We start from the raw sequence: 22,627 nt of genomic DNA, 5'->3' as shown, positions 1-22,627 counted from the left end.
AATGCATTAAATTGCAGTACCAATGTTAAGCAGAATTTATGAACAAGAAACATTTCTCCATCTTATAAATGATTGCTTTTTACGTTTGGTCTTACGTGTTCTATATTGTAGATTCGTTCTTAGTGCTTAGTGTACATATTTTCTTTATCAATAATGTTGCCATTCCATGCATGATCTGTGCAATAAATTTTCATCCGAGGACCATATCTGAGGGTGCCGTTCTGTTAATTGAACGCTTGCAAACCGATTAATTGCCAGCAGCTTGCCAGAAGAAGCTCTCCCTTTGCTGACGAGTTGTGTGTTTTTCAATGATCCGATAATAAATGCATACGTGTTGGTGAGGAATAATGTATAGCAAATGATGGAACACAGCGAATCCCAACGGATGGCCTACATCCCGCAGGACGAGTTGTTTCCGTTTGGAGCAGATTATTTGTCCTGCCCTTCGACGCCGGCTTGCTGCATCAGATCGGCGATGCTTTTTTCAAGGTCATCTATCCTGGTACCCATGTCGTCGATGCGGGAAATGATTTGATCCGACATAGTCTGGAACTTATCCTGTACGTTTTGGAGCAAATTTTGAACCTGTCGATAAAGATCAAACGCAACGATCAAATGGTGAAACAAGCTCCTTAACTCATAGCAATTCTGGTAAACTTACGTATATCGTTAGTTCCTGCATGTTTTTTGGATCAACGTTGCTGTTGAGCGAATAGTTTTGCTCAGCATCGCTGTCGATTTCCGACTTTGCGTCAGCCATTACACTACTTGATAGTTTCTGATTCTTACGAGTATAACGTTCTGTTGTACGCCTCTCGCTATCCGTGGAGCTTATGCGTGCAGTAGTTTTAGTTCGCCGATCGAGGCACGGCACGCATATAAAAACACCCACCCACTTTGGAATCGAATAAACAAACCATAGGAAAAAGGCAAGCAGACGGTCTGCCTCTTTTTCGTGCTTCTGTCAAAGTTACATCTTGACAGAAGCCGGCATCGTTGTAAGTCGCAGTGTTTCTCAATCATAACAGTGAGTCTAGATTCTAGTGTGTTCTGGAAAATAATTCAAATTAGCGTGTTTCATGAGCGCGAATAGAAAATAAGTTTAACATTTCCAGTTTATTTACATTGTGTATTGCTACTACTATCGTTCCTATATAATTTGTTAGCCCTTTAGTGTTCATCGATTTCAACACATTATAATTTGGAGATACTGTTGGTTACAATAAAAAAGAACCAAATAAATTAAACAACGCGTTTCTTTTTCCATAGTTACAATGAGGAATTGATTTGAATTAGATTTTGGTTCAGTTCTATTTTGATTCAGTTATTGCATCAAATTTCTCTCATGTTACTTATTGATCCCTGCAAAAAAGCATACATAAATGATCATCATGGTCAGTACAAATAGCTGCCACATTCATTATCACGGTTGTGGAGAAACATAAAGTAAGCATATATCTACTAGGTAAGTAAGATCTACTAGGTAAAACGATTGCAAGCTACTCAAGGATATTTTACTTGCGACGGCTGCCGCCACCGGCGAGAATTGTTGCGATTCGAATGAAAATATTCAACGTATCCATGTAGATCGAAATAGCACTGCAATTAGAAGAATGAACCCGGAATACGCAGGCATAAAATAGCATCTTCAGTAAATAGCATGTCCTTCAGCAATACTCACCAGTTGACTGGATCGAATGGTCGAGCGGCGTAAAGCGGATGCATTTCTGCCCGCTTCACGATCTTTTGCGTGTCGTATAGCAGAAAACCACTGAAAAGCAACAGACCTCCGTACAGAGACAGCGACGCAATGCCAGCGCCGAGAGCCGTTGTTGGGGGGAGCCACATCGAAGCCAGTGAAGACGCAAACACCACACCCAACCCGATCGCTAGTGGGCCTCCCATGTAGAGAAATTTGTCGCTTGGTGCACATACAGCCACCGTTGACAGGCCACCGACAATACCCGCCGTGTACCAGGCTGCGCGAGTTAGAATAGCACCTCCGACGAAGCACATCGGTGCAATCACTGCACCGAGGATAGCCGAATGCGTCGCCCATGCAAGCTGCTTCGTCCCGAGTCCTGGACTGTACGGGATGGACTGTGCTACCATGCCGGAACCAATCATCAGCGCGACCGTGCCGAGAATCGACTAGCAAAGGAAAGAAGAAAATGGTTGTAAGTCATGCTGTATGAGAATCATCGTACGGTCGTGTTCTAAACAAGTTACCATCCATCCATTTCTCGACACAATACTGAGCAGTCTGGGCGAACGAAATACGGCCATGGCGCTGGCCGCTGAAATAGCCAGTGATCCACCGAAATATAGGTACGTATCTTGGATACGCTGCTTGACGAATTCCGGCCACAGATGCGAATTTTCAAGTGTACTTGTTCCGCTGCCCAGCCCGAGGCCATAAAAACATAAGGCTCCAAGTCCAAGGGCCGCACCGCCCGCCACAGCACCCTTTCCGATCGCGTAGGCATTTGGACCGGGTGGGGCCATGGAACGCTCACGCAGTGACGTTCGTTCCGCACGAGCCGTCCATCCCGTGTTGCTTCCGCCCTTTACATCGCGTGCGTATTGTCGGAATACTTGCTGCTGACGTCTTGGAACCGTTTGTAGCGCTGATTTCACCAGCGCCGACGAAACCTGTGGTCTAGCACACGCCAAGCGAGACAGCATTGTGGAAAGGGCTGCCGAGGAAAATGTGAAAATATAGTAAAATATCTAACGATTATATCAACGATTGATACGGTTGCGTAAATCCATTTTTGAGCGTTGGCTATGCTTCCGTATTCGCATCCCAAACATGATGACGAAATCGCTTGCAAACATTGCATCTCGAACGATGCAATAGATTTCTAAACTACTAACCTGTGTTATCGTGAAAAAGGATGAAAGGAGGTATTCGTCTGTTGAAAATTCGAGATGTTCGATGTATTTCACAACCACTGCAAAAAGAGCGCTTTAAGAATCACGTTTGATAACGCAAAAATGAACAATATTAGTCACTCTTCTATGCACCCTGCTGTTTTCATTGCGTTTTACAGATGGAACAAAAACTTGGCTTTGCCAATGACGTTTTCTAGAACGTCCCTTCAACAGAGCATACGGGTGCCGGGGCTCTCGAACCCTCTGAGGCTGCAGCTACACGTCAAAATAAATATTCGCACAATTTCAGATTTCAAATAGTTCGTTATTGTTGATTATTCTATCAGTTATATCCATATAAAACCAAAATGATGTTTCATAAATTTTTAAAACCAAAATCACTGAATTTTTTAAATAAGGCCTACTTAATTCAAAACGTTTCTATCGCAACATATTTCTGTCAACCAACATGGAGAAAATACAAATAAAATTTTACGGTTTTAAAATCGAGAAAATATAATTGGAAGCATGAAACAATGAAGCTATGAAAAAGAACCAATCCATACTCAACGAGATATATAAAAGGCTTTCAGCTGAAAACAAGAGGCTTGTTTAAACAAAAGCTTTTAAGGATGTATGTTTCAATGGGAGGAGCTGCGGTCACAGCAGGTCACAGCCTGCTACGAATATTAGTGTTTCCATGGTAACCGGTTACATGGTCGTTATATAATAAAGTATTCCATTGAAAGGGTCAATTGACAATAGCACCTAACATTACTATAAGTTCTTGTTCGTTGCTAGCCGGTGGATCTATGCAGAATAATTCTTAAGAAACGGGTCAAAAATGGTGATTCTAGAAAAAATTAAACAGCATATTGAAAAACTATGCGCAATCGAGGAGATTCCTGATTTGTTGAAAGCAACCGAAAAATTTTTAACCTATTTCCATAAATGGTTGAGAGAAGAGCTTGAGGTTGATGAATATTTTTTTAGAGCGAATAGATTATTCGAAGTAAGTATGCACCGGTAAGAACTGTACCACCGTAAATGATATTTGTCAACTTTCCCGCCTATCAGCTAAGGTTTTTTCTATTTTTTTCTGTGGCTGGATTGAACTATTTTGCAGACTGCTGTACTGGATTGCGATGATAGTAACGACAACTACGAATATATTTCAAAGGGCTTGAAATGTTTGTTCGACCTGTGCCAGCAGGATTTTGTGCGACAAAACTTAGTGTATGAGATTCTTAGTACCATCAGCAGAACTATCGCCAATCTCAGCCAAAATAAAGTGGAACAAATGAAGGAACTCTTTAATATAAAAATGTAAGTGCAATGTTTATCAAATTGGTCACTTGTACTTCAATGCGAAAATGTAACAATTTCATATCGTTTGCTTTCTTCTTTAGCCCTAAACTGATGGTGCATTTATCACGAATGGATAATTATGGCATTATGCGTTACGTACTGGTAATCATTTTCGAGTATCTCATCAAATTTGATGAAAAGGAAAAACATGATTCCTTTATCAAAATTGCGCAAGGTATCAAAGGCCAGCAACTGCAGCTTCTAGAGGCGTCTAATATAATGGCTTGGTCGCCGGAGTTATTTGAAATTGTAAATTGCAACAAATGTATAATAGCAGTTTTTACGCCGTATTCTAATTCGCTTTTGCTATCTTACTACAGAGATCAAGAACTTTCCTGAACTCGATACCGGACAAGAAATGTTATTCCCTCGCAGCTACTTCCGCCATCCTAGGAGTTGTGAAGCTAGTTCCCATTCCAGTAAGTTTTGTGGACCAGTTTAAGTAATCATTTTTTCACTTCGTACTTTCGATCATTTCTTTAGGGACGTGACTTTATATCATTCGAATGGAACAGCAATCCAAGGGAGCTTCACTTCGAGGCATTGATTGGCGGCGATGATACCGTAAAAACGATCGAGGCTAGTATAGAACTCGATAGCATGAAGGATTTAATCATTTTAGGGTAAATTGCTAAAGTAAGTGAGGTTTGTAAACCAAAACTCATATACGAAATTGTCTTTTTGTTCCTCGACAGCAACGACAACAATCCACAAATAAGATGCTTTTACGATAAAATAGCAGTAACGGGTTATATAAGCGAAACATATGAGCTGCTCATAAATGTGCTTAACGAGAACGATGTGCAACAGCTGGGATCTTTTATTCGACCACGGATGGAGTCCGTGAAGATCATTAACGCAAACAATAAATGTGATAGCGTTTGTGACGAGCAGATGATACGGCGAGAAAAGTTTTACAATACAGCGGATTTAAGCATCATCTGCGCTTCGGCTGCAAATTGCAGTAAGACATCAGCCGCCTTCCATTCGGTCTCAACCAATCCAGTTGAAGCTCTAAGCATTCAGGAAAATGAAAGCATTGGTCCAGTTGCAGCTCAAAGTATCCCGGATAACGAGAACATAGGGGCACTAGCAAATGAATCGACTCATAAAGACACCGGAAATACCTCCGGTAACGTTTCCGGTCAAAAGAACCAACAATGTAATAGCACCATGCTAGCAAATGTTGGCCATTTAAGATCCACACCCGTCGAACAAAACAGATCAAAAGCAGAAAACATCACATATGACCCGTATGATCTCGAAAACTATTGCGAGGACGAATCGAGCATATACTTAAAATCAAGATCGAAGAAAAGAACGGGAAAAGGCAGATCGGCTAGCAAACAGAAGATGAGACAGGGCAGTACAAAAAAACCAATAATTAATCCTCGATCTTCCACTCCAACTAAGCGACCGATAAAACCACTATTGGAACCAACTATTTCTGCCATTCGTGCGAAGTATATCGACGACTTGTCATCTATCGAAAGCGGTAGCGAAGTTGAGAAAAGTTACGATAGCGATAGCAGCTTCCAACCATACGAAATGTTGAGTAGAAAATTCAGTTACATTGCAAGTGGCCCGAAACGAATTACACGTAGCAGTGTATTGTCTAATGATCGGAACAAAAGCTCAAAGACATTGGATTGGGTTAAACAATCCTTTAAGACCAATCATGGTAAGTCGTGAGTTTTCGATACGTGCAAATGCGTTTTGCAATGTAATTTTCCTTTCTATTCCTTGTTTTCGTTAAAATATTTTTAGAAAAAAGCTCGTTGAATCCAGAAAATACAAATCAAAGCGGTAACAAACCAAACACTGGTGAAGAAAAGCATACCACGGATGATGGCGAGTTGAATCATTCGCTTAATTCAAAAATACTGCAGCAACACCGAAATATGAACATGATCCTCAATTCGGAAAGTTTGTCTTCAAATTTTCAAACGCAGTCTCTAAAAAGAAAACAACAAATGTTCTCCCGCACGAATCAAATTATTAGCATCGATTCAACATCTGTTGAGCCAACGATTAACTTATGCTCGCCACCGAAGCGTAGCTCTCCTTCTCCGTACGCGCCAAGGCGAAACGGAGTCGTGATGACCGGACAGTCGCTAATGGATCTAGTTCCGAGACAACACGTGGACAATTCTTCCTTTTTAGTTGACTCTGACGAGATGCAACATGAAGGAACAGCGTTCACGCATGTGCAGCGTGTGCTTGATTCCATTATTGAAACTAACGTACATGGTATAGAAAAATCGTATAAAGAACGCGTGGCGAAGATTTCTGATATTGTGCAAAAGAATATTAACTCTCGATTGTCCGAGTATAACAACATCAAGCAAAAGTATGAACGATACGTGCAGAAGAAACAAGACATGCTTAATGAGAGGAATGAGCTGCAAAAAATGGCCATTCAATTCAAACGGTAAGTAGGCTACTTTTTTCTTTTTTGTTTGTTATACAGGCTGCGAAGGACATCGCAAGAATTTTAACTTTCCTTTTCCGTTTTCGATTGCTTAAGGAATCGTAAAAACTTTGACGAAATTGATCGCATGATAGCTAATTCTATCCAGAGCGACACAATGCTTGTCGAAAAAATTAGATCACAGAGCGCGGACATGCAGAAAGTCTTCCAAGATGCCAACGCAAAGGATTGGCAACAATGCAAAGCATCTTTTTTGCGGCAGGTGCAGATGGTGCTCTTTGGAAACGACGCCGACATCCTGTAAGGCATCGGCCAGAGCCTTTTTATGATTTAACGCTATCATAATCGGAAGTTCAACTAGATATAATATTTCATTTCCTCATCTTATTTATTTTGCATGGTAAATCTCTAGATTGAGATAAACCATCATGTCGATAGGGTATCCCTTTACGTTTCATTCGCTAATACGCAGTTAATAAATGATTCAGATAACAACACGTGGTTCCTATACAATGATTTGTAATATATATATATTTTTAGTGTCCTAAAATCTGTAACTATTCAAATATAGCCGTTGAAAAAGAAAGGAATCTTAGCGCTCTTTTCGATACGATGCCGATTACATGCCCAAAAGTACACTGGTGCTAGTTGGAGCGACAATTGTCGGGTTTGGCGAGCAGGCCTGTCTTACCGACATCTCCCACGTGTCCAGAAGATGCGACAACGTGAAAAGTCCCGGTAGCTTACAGATACGCGCCATCAGCGATTTCTGCACCAGAATTAGGAATGGTGTCGCGTTGTACTCCTGCTCTATCAGCGAACAGCTCGGTGCTGTGAAGGGATAATCTTCCGGGATGGTGACGGCTACCGGCGGCACGCAGGGCAAGTTTTTATCGTCCAGCCAGCAGATCAGCTTAATCGTTCTTGTGCCACTGATGGCGCATTGGTCTAGTGATACCTTAAACTTCTGGTCAAGTCGTGCAATTTCCCCCTGCAGAATGTGCGGGATCTCTTGGGGTGTAGACATGGTCGATACGGTGCTGCTACCGCTAACCGTCGTTGCCGTCCCGGTCCCGCTAGTTGTGCCCCCATTGGACGCATTAGCAGTTGAATCCTCTTGCGCTAGTCTCACTTGTTTCGCCGGCGGGGGCAGATTTTTGATGTCCGGCCCAAACAACGCTTCTAAGCAGGGCCGGAACGTTCGTTGCAGCGTATGGTTCCCGGTTGCGCTCTGAAGACTGCTCGAAACGGCTTCCACCAGCGGGTTGTTGGTAGGTGTCTCACGGATTGAACCTAGTTGGCTCGTCAAAGCCGCCTCACACTTGTGCAGCGTCTCCAGCGGAATGCGAACGCTTGGATTGCTGAGAATCTCGAGCAGCCGCTTCATCTTGGCGATCTTATCGATGTCGTCGTTTTCCATCTTGGCAATCATCCGCTTCAGTGGCTCGATGTATTTCGTTAACGATCGATACTTTTCCCGGTAGAGCTGCTCGTCCTGCGGATTGAGCGGACTCGGTACGGCGCCTCCAGGTTGGCCGGGGGTGTTAAGCGATCCACCGGGTGACTGGCCGATTGTCGAACGTTGACCAACGCCGCCCATGTGCGGATTTGGCGAAGGGATAAGTGCCGGCGATGGAATCATTTGGCCCGGGTGTGACTGTGGTCCATGCGCACCAGGTCCAACGGGCGATGGTACGGAAGGGGAAGGAGATTGGCGCAAGAAATTGTTTGGCGTTACACTGCGCACCGCTCCACCGCTCCCAGGGTACACATTCGCTCCAGGCATCATATCCGGAGGCTTGCGAACCATTGCATTTGCTCCCATCCCAACAAAATTACCCTGTTGTCCGGCCGGTCCTCCACCACCCCCACCCAGCATCTGACCAGGACCGGGCCCCATCACTCCACCACCGGTAGGGCCCACTCCTCCCGGTCCCATTCCAACGCCAGTGTTCATTTGATTAGGTCCTCCCGCACCCATGGCAGCCGCCTGCTGTTGTTGCTGCATTGCTTGCTGCATAGGAACGTTGGGGCCACCGGGTCCTCCGATTGGTCCCCCCATTGGCCCAACTGGTCCAACTCCGGCCCCTTGACCGATGGCATTCAGGAGAACCTGCTGCTGTTGTTGTTGCTGCTGATGTTGCTGGTGCTGCTGTTGCTGCTGCTGCTGAAGTTGAGGATGTTGGCCATGCTGCGGCAACTGCTGATGTTGCTGCGGATGTTGTGGATGCTGTTGTCCTAGCTGTTGGTGCTGCTGGTGTTGCTGATGCGGTTGCATCTGTTGATGCTGCTGATGCTGCATTTGTTGTTGCTGAAGCTGTGGTTGATGCTGCTGCTGTTGTTGCATTTGTTGCTGAGGATGCTGTTGCAAATGTTGTAGCTGCTGATGTTGTTGTTGTTGCTGTTGGACTACAACTTGTTGCTGCACTTGCGCCATATTTGGGCCAGGACCGCCATGACCGACATTCCCTTGCACGGCAGCACTCAGCTGCCCCATCTGTCCCGGTCCCAGACCCATCTGTACCTGGTTCGGGTTGACTACTTGCGGCATTCCCTGCTGTTGTTGCTGCTGGCGAAGCACCTGGCCGGGACCCATTCCCATCGTTTGGGGGTTCATTCCGTTATTAGCACCCACCATCGGTCCCATCTGGTTTCCGGGATTCATTGGACCACCGACCGCTCCCATCTGCTGACCACCCATTGCGTTTTGGTTCTGTAATTGCGCTTGAATTTGTCCCATCACCATTGGATTCATCTGGCTTGGTCCGCTCGGTCCTACAGACATCTGCTGCACAGGGCCACCGGAAGCTTGAGCCATGCCACCCTGTTGTTGCTGCTGCTGTTGGGACATTCCGCTCTGTTGCTGCTGCTGCTGTTGAGCCTGCTGCATTTGGTTCACCTGCATCGCGTTCATTTGCGCCATCTGCTGCTGCTGGCCGCCCATGCCCACGATCTTTCCGCCACTCATTCCTCCGGGACCAATGCCGACGCCCATCTGGCCCGGTACCATTCCTGCAACCATTGCACCACCCGGTCCACCAGGGCCTTGCATCTGGTTCGGTCCCATCATGCCACCCATTTGATTTCCCGGTCCCGGACCCATTCCGACCCGATTGCCCTGCATAGGACCTCCCATGCCTCCCATCTGCATTTGCGGGCGCAGAGAATGTAGCAAATTTGAAGCGTTACCGGCACCCCCCATCTGACCTCCCATGGGTCCCCCAGGACCAACACCCATTTGTCCCATCATTTGCGGCCGGGTTCCTTGCGATGCTAGGTTCTGCAAGGCGTTGATCGGATCCGGCATACCTCCGCCACCCTGGCTCGTGTTACCGGTTCCGTCCTGCTGTGCTTGCTGGGCTGCTGCCGCTGCAGCGTTTTGCTGGTTTTTGTGTTTTGTATCTAATCGTGTAAGAAGGTATATAAGTTGACAGTTTAGCAACATAAATCAATGTTATTGTTCACTATATACAGATGCGTCTATGTACTTACTCATTTCTCGAACGTGCAAGATTAACCGGGCTACGAAACCAAGATATTCGTCCTTGTTGCGCGCCTTGTGAAAAACATGGTTTTCCATTTCGATTCCATTTTTTGACGACGTCATACCCGTCTGCTGAATGGCTTCATTGCTGCAATACCAAAAGAAGAACAGCGGGTCGTTATAGGTACTTTCTTCCGAAACATGAGCCACGAACGAGAAATCTGATGAGTTTTAGAGTAACCCACTCCAACAATATTAACGATGCTTACATTTTATTAACAACACTTTGTCGAAAATTGCTCGTTTTCCAGGAGTTATCTTCTGCCATCTTCAGTGTGAGATATGCTACAAAATCCGTAAAATGCGTAAAATCGAATCAACAATTGCTTTTTGCTGCTTCTTGCAATTGGTTTTCTATTTTTTGTTCATTTTTCTATGTGATGTTGAGAAAATTATGACATTTTGTTTACTGTACTAACCTCAATACTTTATCAGCTCACCCATTTAGATTTTTACACTGTGGTAAATGTGAATTAAATAAATATTCTTCACAATTTTATTTGCGCGGTTCATTTCATTATTGTTTTAAATAATTTTTATAACATTTCTCGTAGTTGAGTTGCAAATTTATAGTTATTTACTCTTTGACTTTATGGTATAATCTGATCACATGTAGCTGATAGATTTTCACCTGTCAACGTGAACTGGGAAGTCTTGGAAGTTGTACACTTCAAATCAAAACAGGAAAAGCTAAATTGTTCATATACATTTCGTCTGAAACATTGTATATTGCTGATGCAAGAGCGTCTGATTATTAATTGAGTCCTTAATCTTTGCAGCGTCTCTTTTGTTTAAGTACACGACGACGTAGCGTTGACTAATCCAGTTTCTGAAAAAAATGGCGAAAACCGAAATTCTAAAGGGCAAAATGCCAGTTGCTTTGCTGCAAGAAATGTGCTTTAAGGTACAAGGACCGCCTCCTATTTATCAGTACTTGGGAGAGGAAAGTGTTCACTTTAGCAACACAAAGAAATTTACACACGCCGTTTCTGCTCTGGGCAAGATAGCAAAGGGGGCCGGAAGATCAAAACAGGAGTCGAAACATGAGGCTGCGTGGCAACTTATACGCCAGCTATTGGACCTCCCGGAGGCTGACACAGACACAGGAGCTGACAATCAAGACGGAACGGCAGTCCCAGACTTGTGTTTGGATCGCGTTACCCAAGTGCGAGATATTTGCATTCAGCGTAATTTTCCTTTGCCTGAGTTTGAGCTAGTACGTAGTTACGGCCCTTCACATGCACCGGTTTTCGAATATGAGTGTCGTATCCGTGATATTGTACGACGAGGCACCCATTCCACCAAAAAAGGCGCAAAGCAGAATGCTTGCCAAGAAATGATTGCAACGCTTCAATCGGTATGTTTTTCATCACAATACTTACGCGATAATGGTTAATTTATGTGCTCGCCTTTCTCGTAATGTTGATTTGGGGGTGCTTACTTTCACGTTTACTTACTTCTAGATGCCAGTGGAAGAATCTGCATTGCAGATCCAAGTACTAGATATGGCTCTAGAAGCGGTAGAAGAGGACGTCGAAAATGTTGTTCGAACGTACCGCGAATACACTCAGTCGGATAACAAAAAGAAGCTTGGAGTTAGTATTGCAGATAGGCATACATTTTTCCTCGATTTACCAAAGGATCGGATCGAAGAGTCACGTCGAATGTTGGAAAATCCTGATTTAACGCTTAGCGAGAAATGTTATCAAATCCCTCTATCGCTTGGACTGAAGACGAAACTGACGATATCTAATGGCAATATGCCCACCATAAAGGGTAGCTGTCTGAACACTTTCGAGCTGCTTCATCCTGAGTATGACTGTTTCATATATGGTCAGGGAGAAGCAATTTATCAAAAAATATTTGATTATTTTGAAAAAATGCTTAAAGCTCAGGTAAATTGAAAAAAAGAATGTTCAGAGAACATGCTAGTAAAGATGATAATAAGTTTGTGATAATTAACAAAGCTAATTTAACTATTTGTCCACAATCACTTATATTTTATATATTTGATTGTGTCGACATTGCACCACCCGGTCCACCAGGGCCTTGCATCTGGTTCGGTCCCATCATGCCACCCATTTGATTTCCCGGTCCCGGACCCATTCCGACCCGATTGCCCTGCATAGGACCTCCCATGCCTCCCATCTGCATTTGCGGGCGCAGAGAATGTAGCAAATTTGAAGCGTTACCGGCACCCCCCATCTGACCTCCCATGGGTCCCCCAGGACCAACACCCATTTGTCCCATCATTTGCGGCCGGGTTCCTTGCGATGCTAGGTTCTGCAAGGCGTTGATCGGATCCGGCATACCTCCGCCACCCTGGCTCGTGTTACCGGTTCCGTCCTGCTGTGCTTGCTGGGCTGCTGCCGCTGCAGCGTTTTGCTGGTTTTTGTGTTTTGTATCTAATCGTGTAAGAAGGTATATAAGTTGACAGTTTAGCAACATAAATCAATGTTATTGTTCACTATATACAGATGCGTCTATGTACTTACTCATTTCTCGAACGCGCAAGATATACCGGGCTACGAAACGAAGATATTCGTCCTTGTTGCACGTCTTGTGAAAAACACGGTTTTCCATTTCGATTCCATTTTTTGAGTTATCTTCTGCCATCTTCAGTATGAGATATGCTACAAAACCCGTAAAATGCGTAAAATCGAATCAACAATTGCTTTTTGCTGCTTCTTGCAATTGGTTTTCTATTTTTTGTTCATTTTTCTATGTGATGTTGAGAAAATTATGACATTTTGTTTACTGTACTAACCTCAATACTTTATCAGCTCACCCATTTAGATTTTTACACTGTGGTAAATGTGAATTAAATAAATATTCTTCACAATTTTATTTGCGCGGTTCATTTCATTATTGTTTTAAATAATTTTTATAACATTTCTCGTAGTTGAGTTGCAAATTTATAGTTATTTACTCTTTGACTTTATGGTATAATCTGATCACATGTAGCTGATAGATTTTCACCTGTCAACGTGAACTGGGAAGTCTTGGAAGTTGTACACTTCAAATCAAAACAGGAAAAGCTAAATTGTTCATATACATTTCGTCTGAAACATTGTATATTGCTGATGCAAGAGCGTCTGATTATTAATTGAGTCCTTAATCTTTGCAGCGTCTCTTTTGTTTAAGTACACGACGACGTAGCGTTGACTAATCCAGTTTCTGAAAAAAATGGCGAAAACCGAAATTCTAAAGGGCAAAATGCCAGTTGCTTTGCTGCAAGAAATGTGCTTTAAGGTACAAGGACCGCCTCCTATTTATCAGTACTTGGGAGAGGAAAGTGTTCACTTTAGCAACACAAAGAAATTTACACACGCCGTTTCTGCTCTGGGCAAGATAGCAAAGGGGGCCGGAAGATCAAAACAGGAGTCGAAACATGAGGCTGCGTGGCAACTTATACGCCAGCTATTGGACCTCCCGGAGGCTGACACAGACACAGGAGCTGACAATCAAGACGGAACGGCAGTCCCAGACTTGTGTTTGGATCGCGTTACCCAAGTGCGAGATATTTGCATTCAGCGTAATTTTCCTTTGCCTGAGTTTGAGCTAGTACGTAGTTACGGCCCTTCACATGCACCGGTTTTCGAATATGAGTGTCGTATCCGTGATATTGTACGACGAGGCACCCATTCCACCAAAAAAGGCGCAAAGCAGAATGCTTGCCAAGAAATGATTGCAACGCTTCAATCGGTATGTTTTTCATCACAATACTTACGCGATAATGGTTAATTTATGTGCTCGCCTTTCTCGTAATGTTGATTTGGGGAAGCTTACTTTCACGTTTACTTACTTCTAGATGCCAGTGGAAGAATCTGCATTGCAGATCCAAGTACTAGATATGGCTCTAGAAGCGGTAGAAGAGGACGTCAAAAATGTTGTTCGAACGTACCGCGAATACACTCAGTCGGATAACAAAAAGAAGCTTGGAGTTAGTATTGCAGATAGGCATACATTTTTCCTCGATTTACCAAAGGATCGGATCGAAGAGTCACGTCGAATATTGGAAAATCCTGATTTAACGCTTAGCGAGAAATGTTATCAAATCCCTCTATCGCTTGGACTGAAGACGAAACTGACGATATCTAATGGCAATATGCCCACCATAAAGGGTAGCTGTATGAACACTTTCGAGCTGCTTCATCCTGAGTATGACTGTTTCATATATGGTCAGGGAGAAGCAATTTATCAAAAAATATTTGATTATTTTGAAAAAATGCTTAAAGCTCAGGTAAATTGAAAAAAAGAATGTTCAGAGAACATGCTAGTAAAGATGATAATAAGTTTGTGATAATTAACAAAGCTAATTTAACTATTTGTCCACAATCACTTATATTTTATATATTTGATTGTGTCGACGGGTACGAAGACAATTGAGCGAGCCTTCTGAGACACGCGAAATAAAACGATTCGCCAGTTTCTGGAACTAAGCGTTCTACGTGAACTGTTCTGTTATCGATAGCGGCCATATAAGCAGATCAATCAAATATCATCCTGCGTATCGAACTGTCCAGAAGTGGGTCAAATGTGTACTTTTCCAATGCGTATATTAATGTGTGCGTGGAAGATACCTTTGCTCTTGTCTCTACCTAAAACTAAGAAGATGACTGTTAAGAATGATTGCACATGAAGTCCCATGAAATAGCATAACGGTTTTCTACAATAAACCAGCCAAACAAATGACAAAACTGAATCAACTGTTGACCAATGCATTGTTGTAGACAATCGTGCTGCTTCCATGGTTTTCTAGACTGAATTGTGATAAAAATCTGCTTAAAATGCTCAAAGTGACCCTAATAACAGTCTTTTCTTCTCACATGAACTCCAGCAAAACAACGGTGTTCGAGCGATGTTATAGATTGGTAGAAACATACTGGTTACATATTCATATAGAAACATACTGGTACATATTCAATAATTCATATTGCAACATTTTACAAACCTATAGTTTTAACTTCTTTCAGATTCCCAAAAACTACGAAAATGATTCTCCCGTCAACTTGTTGACGATGAATCTTGAAATGATCATGATATCAAATATGGTCCCACTTGACTTGAAAAGACGCGCAAGATGCTCCGACTATGAACATAAGACGATAAAAAAACCGAAAATAGAATAGATGCATTTGATTATTCGTTCCAATAAAAATTATTAGTAAGATTTTGTTTATGTTAACATGTAGGGTGTGAATACGAAATCCTTATAAAAAAATCGAACTATAACGTGTGTTGCTAGATATGTTTCGAATACTAGCACCTTTGGAGTATCCTTTCATACTATAACACAACCTGAAAATAAGATTATGAACCGTGTATAATTATGGCTTAATCAGGCCACAGTTGCAATTCTCATGTTCGTTATTACCATTTGAAAAAGGATATTTGACAGATCCAACGCTCTTGATTCCTTTTAGATTTCCCATTTAGACGTTTGCATTGACAGTTCGTTGTTTACTAACGATACTTTGCAGAATTAGCATCATTTATAACGAAACAGCTAAAGAGGTGAAGCTTATTACAGTGAATTATGAATTCTGCTACGAAGGTATAGATTATACACTCAATCCGATCTCTGCGCAAATAAACACGCAGTTGGTCAATGAACATGTTTTGTTTTTTTTTAAAGGTAGGAGAGATTTTTACAGCAGCCGGCGCTGCATTCAACAGCCTGGGAGAACTAACAATGCAACTTCATCCTTCGTCAGATTCACCAACAGGGTAAGATAAGCATCGATAGTGTCTTTCGAGGTTATCCTTGCGATACCATGTTAATCTGGCGTCATTTTATTCTCAAATGATCCCAAGGAGCAAATGGACAGATGAAGAAATAGACATGCTCCGCTCCGCAGTCACACGTTTCAGTGAAGATCTTAACAAAATCAGCCAACGTATCAAGGGGAGAACGGTGTAAGTGTTCTTTTTTTGCTAAACAATTTTGCTCGGTTGTTGTTCTATTTCTTCATCTGATCCTACCGGTACTAACATTTGGTTGGCAAATATTAAACTTAAGCTTTGCTTTATTTCAGCTCTCAAATCCGACACACACTTAAAAAGAAAGCTTTCGAAGATGCTGGTCTCCCTATGAGACAAAACTCACAAGCTTCACATATTCAGCCGCCCCTTCAGTTACAACAGCAACCTCAACAGCAAATCATAGTTACATCGACGCAAGTTGCACATTATGAAGAAGCTGGTCCACCCTCGACCGTGATCGCCGATCCGATGGTGATGGAATCGGTAATAAAAGACGACAATTCCGATTCCACTGGACTTTTGTGCCAACCGGCGGACATTTCCATGACACTGAATCGCCTCAATACCCAGGAGCACGAGGCAGATGTAGTAGGAATGGGTTCGGGTGAAATGAAGCTCGAGTTTGAACCCGGAACAGAAGAAGTAGCCGGGTGAAACGAGGAGGACTACTATTACAGCGAACCGAAAGATTAGTGTTGTATAAACAGCTCTTTTCGGACGGCATGTTCCTGGCACAGGCACGATGAAGGCAATTAAACGGCAATGGGAAATCGTCAATCGAGAATAGGTTTAATAAAGCCATGCTACACAAGAGATTCCTGCAAGGTTAACTCGACGGCAAATGGATGGCTGCGATGAGCTGTTACTAAATTATACCGGTAGGATGTTGCACGTTCGGGTTGTGCGAATTCTTTGCGATGATGGTATGCGTTTACTTTGCATGTGCATTTTCCAGAGATCAATTACCTTATACTATAGTGCGCTAACGTGTGGAAATAAATTTGTGTATTTTGAATCAGAATATCGTAAAGTGTTCATACACAAAATATTTTTTGTGCTATTATAATATTATGCTATTTTAAAGCTTCTCTTGTTAACTAACTTTTAAATGTTGGCAATCAAATCTCAGTATGAGAGATAGTAATAGATGTAATCAGATCCCAGTACGAGAGATTGTAGTCATAGAATATTTTTTTACTACATATGATGTAATATTCCTTTCAATTCCCTCTGGGATAAGTTTTTTACATTACCGTTAAAAAGGTTTAAATAATTTTACCATCACTAAAGTATCACAAAGTAGTTGACTCGCATACGAAGTAAGAATAAGATTCTCTTTCCATTGTAACACCAAACAAGCTGTAAGATGCTATCAATGTGTATCATGGCCAGGCCTAGGGTTAACGCTGAAACAACAAACAAAAGCTTCAAAACATCTCCAACCGGACCCCTGCTACGCAAATACTTTGTCATCTAGCCTTGAGAATCAATACCCCCCAGTGTAAAGAGTAAACACACAGGGTTACAGCACCCGCATCACACATACCAAGGTTGCACCTGGACAGCTTAATTTCTCTCCCAAAGCGTCTCATTCCGGCTTGAGGAAAGGTTTCAAACAACGTGGTCAGTGTAGCAGCAATTGAGCATGCGAATTTGCCCAGGTTTTGTGAGGTGTTTTATGTGCAAAATGTGCTGGAAAAAGTGCCGAACCGTAATGCAGAAGAAAAGAAGCAACAATCAATCAGAATCCCCGCCGTGACCGGTGTCCATTACCGATCGGTTTGTAGCGTACGCGTTCCACAAAACCCCTTCAAGTGAATACGTAATGCTCGACCGTCTGACCGCTGGAACAAAACAAAAAAAGGTATACCCCACGAAGAAAAATGCGCAAACCGCACCGGGGAGTGGATTTTAAAAACATCACAACCGGCTCAAAGTGGTTTCTCTAACCGGCTTTGCAGACGAGCCGGTTATTTTTGTTCCGTGCTATCAATTCAAGCGACCCCTCGTGTTCGCTCTCTCCCTCTCCATGTCAGCATGTCGCACCCCTCGGACCACGACGCTGTGCTTAATTCGATTTCCTTCGTGACCCCCTTCATTCCGTGCCGCAAGCCAGTAAACCGGGTGCGGGTTGTTGTTCGTAAACATTTCGCGCCAACGGGCCTCCTCCGTTTTGGGTGGGATGAGAAGCCCACACCGTCACGCCGGCACAGTAGCGCATCAGTGCCGGTGTATGCGTGTGCGCTGGCAGAACCAGATTCTACCGGTTCGCCCGCCATTATGTAGATCAGCGGGCGCGCACTGGAACCGGTTGTGTTTCGGTGCTGGTGGCGTCGTCGTCGTCGCCGTTGTCTAGCGGAAGTGACTCGCCCCTCCCCACTATCACCCCAAGGGTGTCGTTTTTTTCTTCTTCTTTGTTTTCGTGCGCGTGGATGAACGAACTGTGACCGACCGTGGGGTAGCGCACGTCGCCCAACACACGGCCACAGTCTCCGGGCGAAGGTCCTTCGCTTTGTCGAAGGCCAACGCCGATCGTCGCCCGTGCTGAAGGAAGTTCAATCGATCAACACATTTACTTTCCGGTGTGCTGCAGGTAAATGAGAGTGAAAGTGACGGTTCACCATTCCCGGAGGATGCCGTTGATTGTTTAAATGCACCAAAATGCATTTAATGCACCAGCAGGAATTTGGATGCATTTGTGACCTAATTCCTGCTGGGTCTGGGCTTGACAGATCACGCTTGTGTTGAGTTATCAACACCGGCTTCTCTTCACGGCAAAAAAAATCTGTTCTGTAGGGGGCCACTGTTGGGTGGGGGTGGCGAGGGTGCGCCAATAAATTCCGCCTCTAAAAATAAACCCCATTCGCACGGGTCGTGTTGCGCTTATCATCCATCCCGTCCAAACGCCGGCTACGCAACAATGTTCGGCCCATCGCGATGGTCACGCACGCATACACGCACGAACGATCTTCCTCTAGCGAAGGGAGCACCGGCCATCGTCGATGACGCGATGGCCTTTTCAGACACACAACCGTTGCTAGGGGGACGGTTGGCCTCCCACGAGCTGTCACAATGACAGTCCGCGTTCATGCACGTGCCCCGTGAAACCGCGTGACAAGGTTAACCCAAAATCCAGCCCGCAACCTTGACGGTGCGGTTTTCCGAACCAAACCTTCCGATAAGCGAAACCTGGCGACCGAAAAGACCATTGTCCGACGCCAATGCCAGCTGAGAAGGGCGTGTGTTTTCATCCCTCTCTCTCTCTCTCTCTCTCTCTCTCACTCTCTCTCTCTCTCTCTCTCTCTCTGTTCTTTTCCCTTCCGTTGTTGTTGTCGTTACTGCGTCGCTTATCTGCATCACACGTTCGTGATTATTCGTTTTGTCTTTGCTTCCGCGCGGTTTGCTTGGGGCTCACCTAAATTTTGTGGCCTTCCGCGCGCGGCTAGGGTTAGTGCACCAGCGCCAACTAGCACGCCTGCGTGTGGCCTTCTTTCGGTGCCGGTGACTCGCGAAAAGTCACTCGCGGTTATCTGTCAACGGAGCGAGCTACTATATAGGCGTGTGTACACGGAGCCCGTTTCTAGGTCGTTCACGTTCAACCGAGAAGCGAGAGCAAACGAGAGAGAGAGAGAGAGAGAGAGAGTGAGACAGCGCACATAAGAAGCTAGAAACCCTACTCCCCACAGGCTATCAGCAACGCTCAGTGGCACGGTTTCAAGAGGCAGGTCTTCAAGCACAGGCACACACACACACACACACACAAAACGCACGAAAGATAGGACACAGGACCTTCCATCCCATCCCGTCTGACCCCACCGACCACTAGAGAGGGTGCATTGTGATGGGCGAAGGTTTTTCGGTTCCGGTTTTCGACTCTCTCAGCCAGCGTCGCATCGGAAATAAATGAGGGTGGAATGACCACGGCCAAGGCTGCCAAAACAGCGACGTTAAACCCCAGCATACACACACGGGGACACGCGCATCTTCCGGTGCATCGGAGGAGTGTGGTGCAGCAAAAGAAGCAAAAAACCAACCACTCGCAAAGAAATCCTTGAACGCCGCCCCATTCGCCGGTCGTCGATCTCTTTTTTTTTCTTCTCCCGGCAACTTCACGGGGTTGGAACTTTGTCATTAAAGTCAGTCAGTCAGTCGGTCGGTCGGTCGGTCGATGAACGTGAATGATGGGGCACCAGGAAGCGATGACGCTCTGTGCCAAGGAGGCAAGCCACCGTGTGTGTGTGTGTCCTTCAACGCGGACTTATCCTTCGGACCGCGTGGGTTCACACCCGCTTTTTGCAAACGCCACAACGTGGAAAGCAAACCGTCGTGACCTCCCTTGACCACTTGTGTGAGGGGGAGGGAGGGTGGTAAAGGCAGGTTGGGTTTTAGGGGGGGGGGGGGGTTTGAGTCCACTTTGGAAGCGCCCACAAAAGTGTGCCAACTTATCTGACACGTTGGGGATGGTTGCTTATCAACCGGCGCTGTGAAACCCAGCTAGTGACTGTGAACCACCCCTTACTTGGGGTGGTTCTAAGCTCCACCCTGTCGTCATTAGGGGTGCGAGGGTGCACGAAAATTAGCACAACGCCCTTCCACTATCAGCTAGCGTGGTGCGTTCCCAATTCCGGGCTCAGCCTCAAACCGCCCATGATTCGCATTATTCGAGCATTATCAATCCACCCCACTGGTTTCTCAGCGGGAGGCCCATCATCGATCCCCCACGATCACCGTTCTTCGATCACGCTCCGGGAACGTGCCGCACGCGTGATCATCCTCGCGATCAAGGATCTTCAACCTCGGGTCAAAAAGAAAAAAAAACCCGCGGCGCACAATCACTCCCGGACCGATCTTCCGATCCGGCTGTGCTGCTCTCGAGCTTCTGGCTAGAGGCCACCGCTGGAATGTGAACTTGCGCCGCTGTTGTCGGCGATCCTGCGCCAGCGACAGGGAGAACCCGCACAATCAGATCTTATTATTTCGCGCAACCTCCCGCAGGCCGAACTCAAACCAACCCTGCAACGCACCCCACTGGTGCGGCTGGTGGCTGGTCGATTTTTCCCACGCGTTTAGCTAATGTGTGGTGGCTTTGGTGGGGGGTCGGGAGGGTGCGGGCGGGGGAAGGGAGGGGGGAGGGGGAGGGCGGAGAATCGGGACTATCTCCGGATCCCATTGACGTCATCCTGGGGCGGATCTAGCCGGCTTCTAGCAGGGCCATCGTTTTTTTATTTGTTTTGCAACTACTTGATTATGTGTGTGTAGGGGGGGGGGGGGAGGGAGAGGGATGGTGAAAGAGGGGAGGGGAGGTGGGGGGCTCGAGTGAAAACCTTTTTCTGATCCCGATTGCAGTTGCGACCGGTTTCGCGAGCCGTCCTTATCAGGCTGTTGGAAGGGGGTGGTGGGGTCAAGAGATGGAGAGGGAGGAGAGAGGGGGGAGGGAGTGGAGAGAAGAAACGCTCTCTTTCGCACCTCCCTCTTGGGGGAGGGGGGCGGATTTTGCAGGCAATTGGCAATTTATCACGCCGTACTATTGTGGGGTGTGTTTTGATTATATTTGCCCTTTTCTTCGTTGGATCCGTTTGCTCCTTAATCTCCTTTTACTCCAGCTGCGAACTCGGCGGGTGACCCACCGCCCTCCCCTTCCTTCGCCTTGATAAGGAGCCCTTGATGTGGCCCTTCTCTTCCCACTCCTAGCGAGAAGCTGGCGCGGAATGCCCTCGGTGTGACACGAAATTGCGCTGTGCAATCGAACGAATCTAGCGTAAAATTCCTGACGTAAATCGGTAGGGTTGAACCAGCGAAACCACCCCCTTGCTAGGGAAGCAAATGAGGATGAGGATTTTTTGTTTCTCCTCCAAAATCCACCACCCGTGAACAAATTTCCAATTTTTCCAACCACAAAACCGCCTTCCAGTTGTGGCTCCAGATGGCACACAAATGAAACGTGCATTCGCTCCGTGCGTGATCGATGCCGTTATCGGGCGGCTTTTCGACGTTATTCTTTTTTTTATCTCCTTCACAGGGCTGTGTGTGTGTGTGTGTGTGCCCTCGAATGGTAAGAGGGCCAACCCTCTTTGGGGGTTGGGTGGAAAACATACAAAAAAAAACCTTCCCTCGGAAGCCACACGGAAGGTAAACACTCATAAGCCCTCAAAGCCCTACGAAAGCGCACCCCTTTCGCCAATCGGCCCTAATCAGCTGACTCGAAGCGGTCGAAGTGGTCACGATGACACGATGGTTCACGATAAGCCACCCAAACCAAACCGGTTGAGCAAATTGTTTGATAAAACAAAAAACCGGTATGCCCATAGCAGCATAAAATAGGGTCTTTGATCAATTGACAATGGGGCCCTTTCGTCGTGCGCAATCGCATCGCCCCACCGGGGTTCGCGGTTATCGTGACACGCACGTTCAAGGGTTCAAAGTCTCAAGGCACGCGCGCGCGCCCGTGTGTATGTGCGTCCTTCAGGGCGTGTTTTGGGGGGAGGCCTCGCCTATCGCACGAGCCCTACGCGTGATTCCAAAGTAAAAACGCATCACCGGCGTGTTGGATGGAGGCCGGCATTTTGGTGACGTGTTGCCGTGTTGCCTGGCCCTCGAAGGGCCAGTGGGATCCTCTTTTTTTTTTGCGACGCAACCGCCGCACC

At 45.4% G+C, this 22,627-nt stretch overlaps 8 protein-coding genes across 8 annotated transcripts; 4 read left to right on the top strand and 4 right to left on the bottom strand.

Annotated features, from left to right (window-relative positions):
* Positions 1-43: 43 nt before the first annotated feature.
* Positions 44-856, bottom strand: LOC128723701 (heat shock factor-binding protein 1). Its single transcript, XM_053817466.1, has 2 exons — positions 662-856; positions 44-585 (listed from the first exon to the last, which is right to left on the bottom strand). Exons 1-2 carry the CDS (start codon positions 758-760, stop codon positions 430-432), a joined length of 255 nt encoding a protein of 84 aa, XP_053673441.1. The 5' UTR covers positions 761-856; the 3' UTR covers positions 44-429.
* A 220-nt stretch (positions 857-1,076) lies between these two features.
* LOC128722826 (growth hormone-inducible transmembrane protein-like) lies at positions 1,077-3,033 on the bottom strand. The gene is made up of 4 exons (XM_053816508.1): positions 2,878-3,033; positions 2,230-2,696; positions 1,682-2,151; positions 1,077-1,599 (listed from the first exon to the last, which is right to left on the bottom strand). The coding sequence occupies exons 2-4, from the start codon at positions 2,683-2,685 to the stop codon at positions 1,515-1,517; spliced, it is 1,011 nt and encodes a 336-aa protein (XP_053672483.1). The 5' UTR covers positions 2,686-2,696; positions 2,878-3,033; the 3' UTR covers positions 1,077-1,514.
* Positions 3,034-3,718: 685 nt separating this feature from the next.
* LOC128723752 (uncharacterized) lies at positions 3,719-4,869 on the top strand. Its single transcript, XM_053817518.1, has 4 exons — positions 3,719-3,828; positions 4,284-4,491; positions 4,563-4,661; positions 4,726-4,869. Exons 1-4 carry the CDS (start codon positions 3,719-3,721, stop codon positions 4,867-4,869), a joined length of 561 nt encoding a protein of 186 aa, XP_053673493.1.
* A 2,245-nt stretch (positions 4,870-7,114) lies between these two features.
* LOC128723519 (mediator of RNA polymerase II transcription subunit 15) lies at positions 7,115-10,485 on the bottom strand. Its single transcript, XM_053817273.1, has 3 exons — positions 10,427-10,485; positions 10,166-10,305; positions 7,115-10,075 (listed from the first exon to the last, which is right to left on the bottom strand). The coding sequence occupies exons 1-3, from the start codon at positions 10,483-10,485 to the stop codon at positions 7,293-7,295; spliced, it is 2,982 nt and encodes a 993-aa protein (XP_053673248.1). The 3' UTR covers positions 7,115-7,292.
* Positions 10,486-11,055: 570 nt separating this feature from the next.
* On the top strand, positions 11,056-12,121 carry LOC128723751 (uncharacterized). Its single transcript, XM_053817517.1, has 2 exons — positions 11,056-11,574; positions 11,681-12,121. Exons 1-2 carry the CDS (start codon positions 11,056-11,058, stop codon positions 12,119-12,121), a joined length of 960 nt encoding a protein of 319 aa, XP_053673492.1.
* A 97-nt stretch (positions 12,122-12,218) lies between these two features.
* Positions 12,219-12,909, bottom strand: LOC128723750 (mediator of RNA polymerase II transcription subunit 15-like). The gene is made up of 2 exons (XM_053817516.1): positions 12,713-12,909; positions 12,219-12,622 (listed from the first exon to the last, which is right to left on the bottom strand). The coding sequence occupies exons 1-2, from the start codon at positions 12,831-12,833 to the stop codon at positions 12,219-12,221; spliced, it is 525 nt and encodes a 174-aa protein (XP_053673491.1). The 5' UTR covers positions 12,834-12,909.
* Positions 12,910-13,403: 494 nt separating this feature from the next.
* On the top strand, positions 13,404-15,087 carry LOC128723749 (uncharacterized). Its single transcript, XM_053817515.1, has 3 exons — positions 13,404-13,922; positions 14,029-14,460; positions 15,058-15,087. The coding sequence occupies exons 1-3, from the start codon at positions 13,404-13,406 to the stop codon at positions 15,085-15,087; spliced, it is 981 nt and encodes a 326-aa protein (XP_053673490.1).
* Positions 15,088-15,756: 669 nt separating this feature from the next.
* On the top strand, positions 15,757-17,004 carry LOC128727038 (chromatin complexes subunit BAP18). Its single transcript, XM_053820898.1, has 4 exons — positions 15,757-15,774; positions 15,856-15,947; positions 16,035-16,136; positions 16,256-17,004. The coding sequence occupies exons 1-4, from the start codon at positions 15,757-15,759 to the stop codon at positions 16,635-16,637; spliced, it is 594 nt and encodes a 197-aa protein (XP_053676873.1). The 3' UTR covers positions 16,638-17,004.
* Positions 17,005-22,627: the final 5,623 nt, after the last annotated feature.

The sequence above is a fragment of the Anopheles nili genome, chromosome 3 (genome assembly GCF_943737925.1).
Source record: "Anopheles nili chromosome 3, idAnoNiliSN_F5_01, whole genome shotgun sequence".
NCBI lineage: Eukaryota > Metazoa > Arthropoda > Insecta > Diptera > Culicidae > Anopheles > Anopheles nili.
Note: the sequence above shows the minus strand (reverse complement) of the source record. Positions and strands in the feature narration are given on the sequence as shown.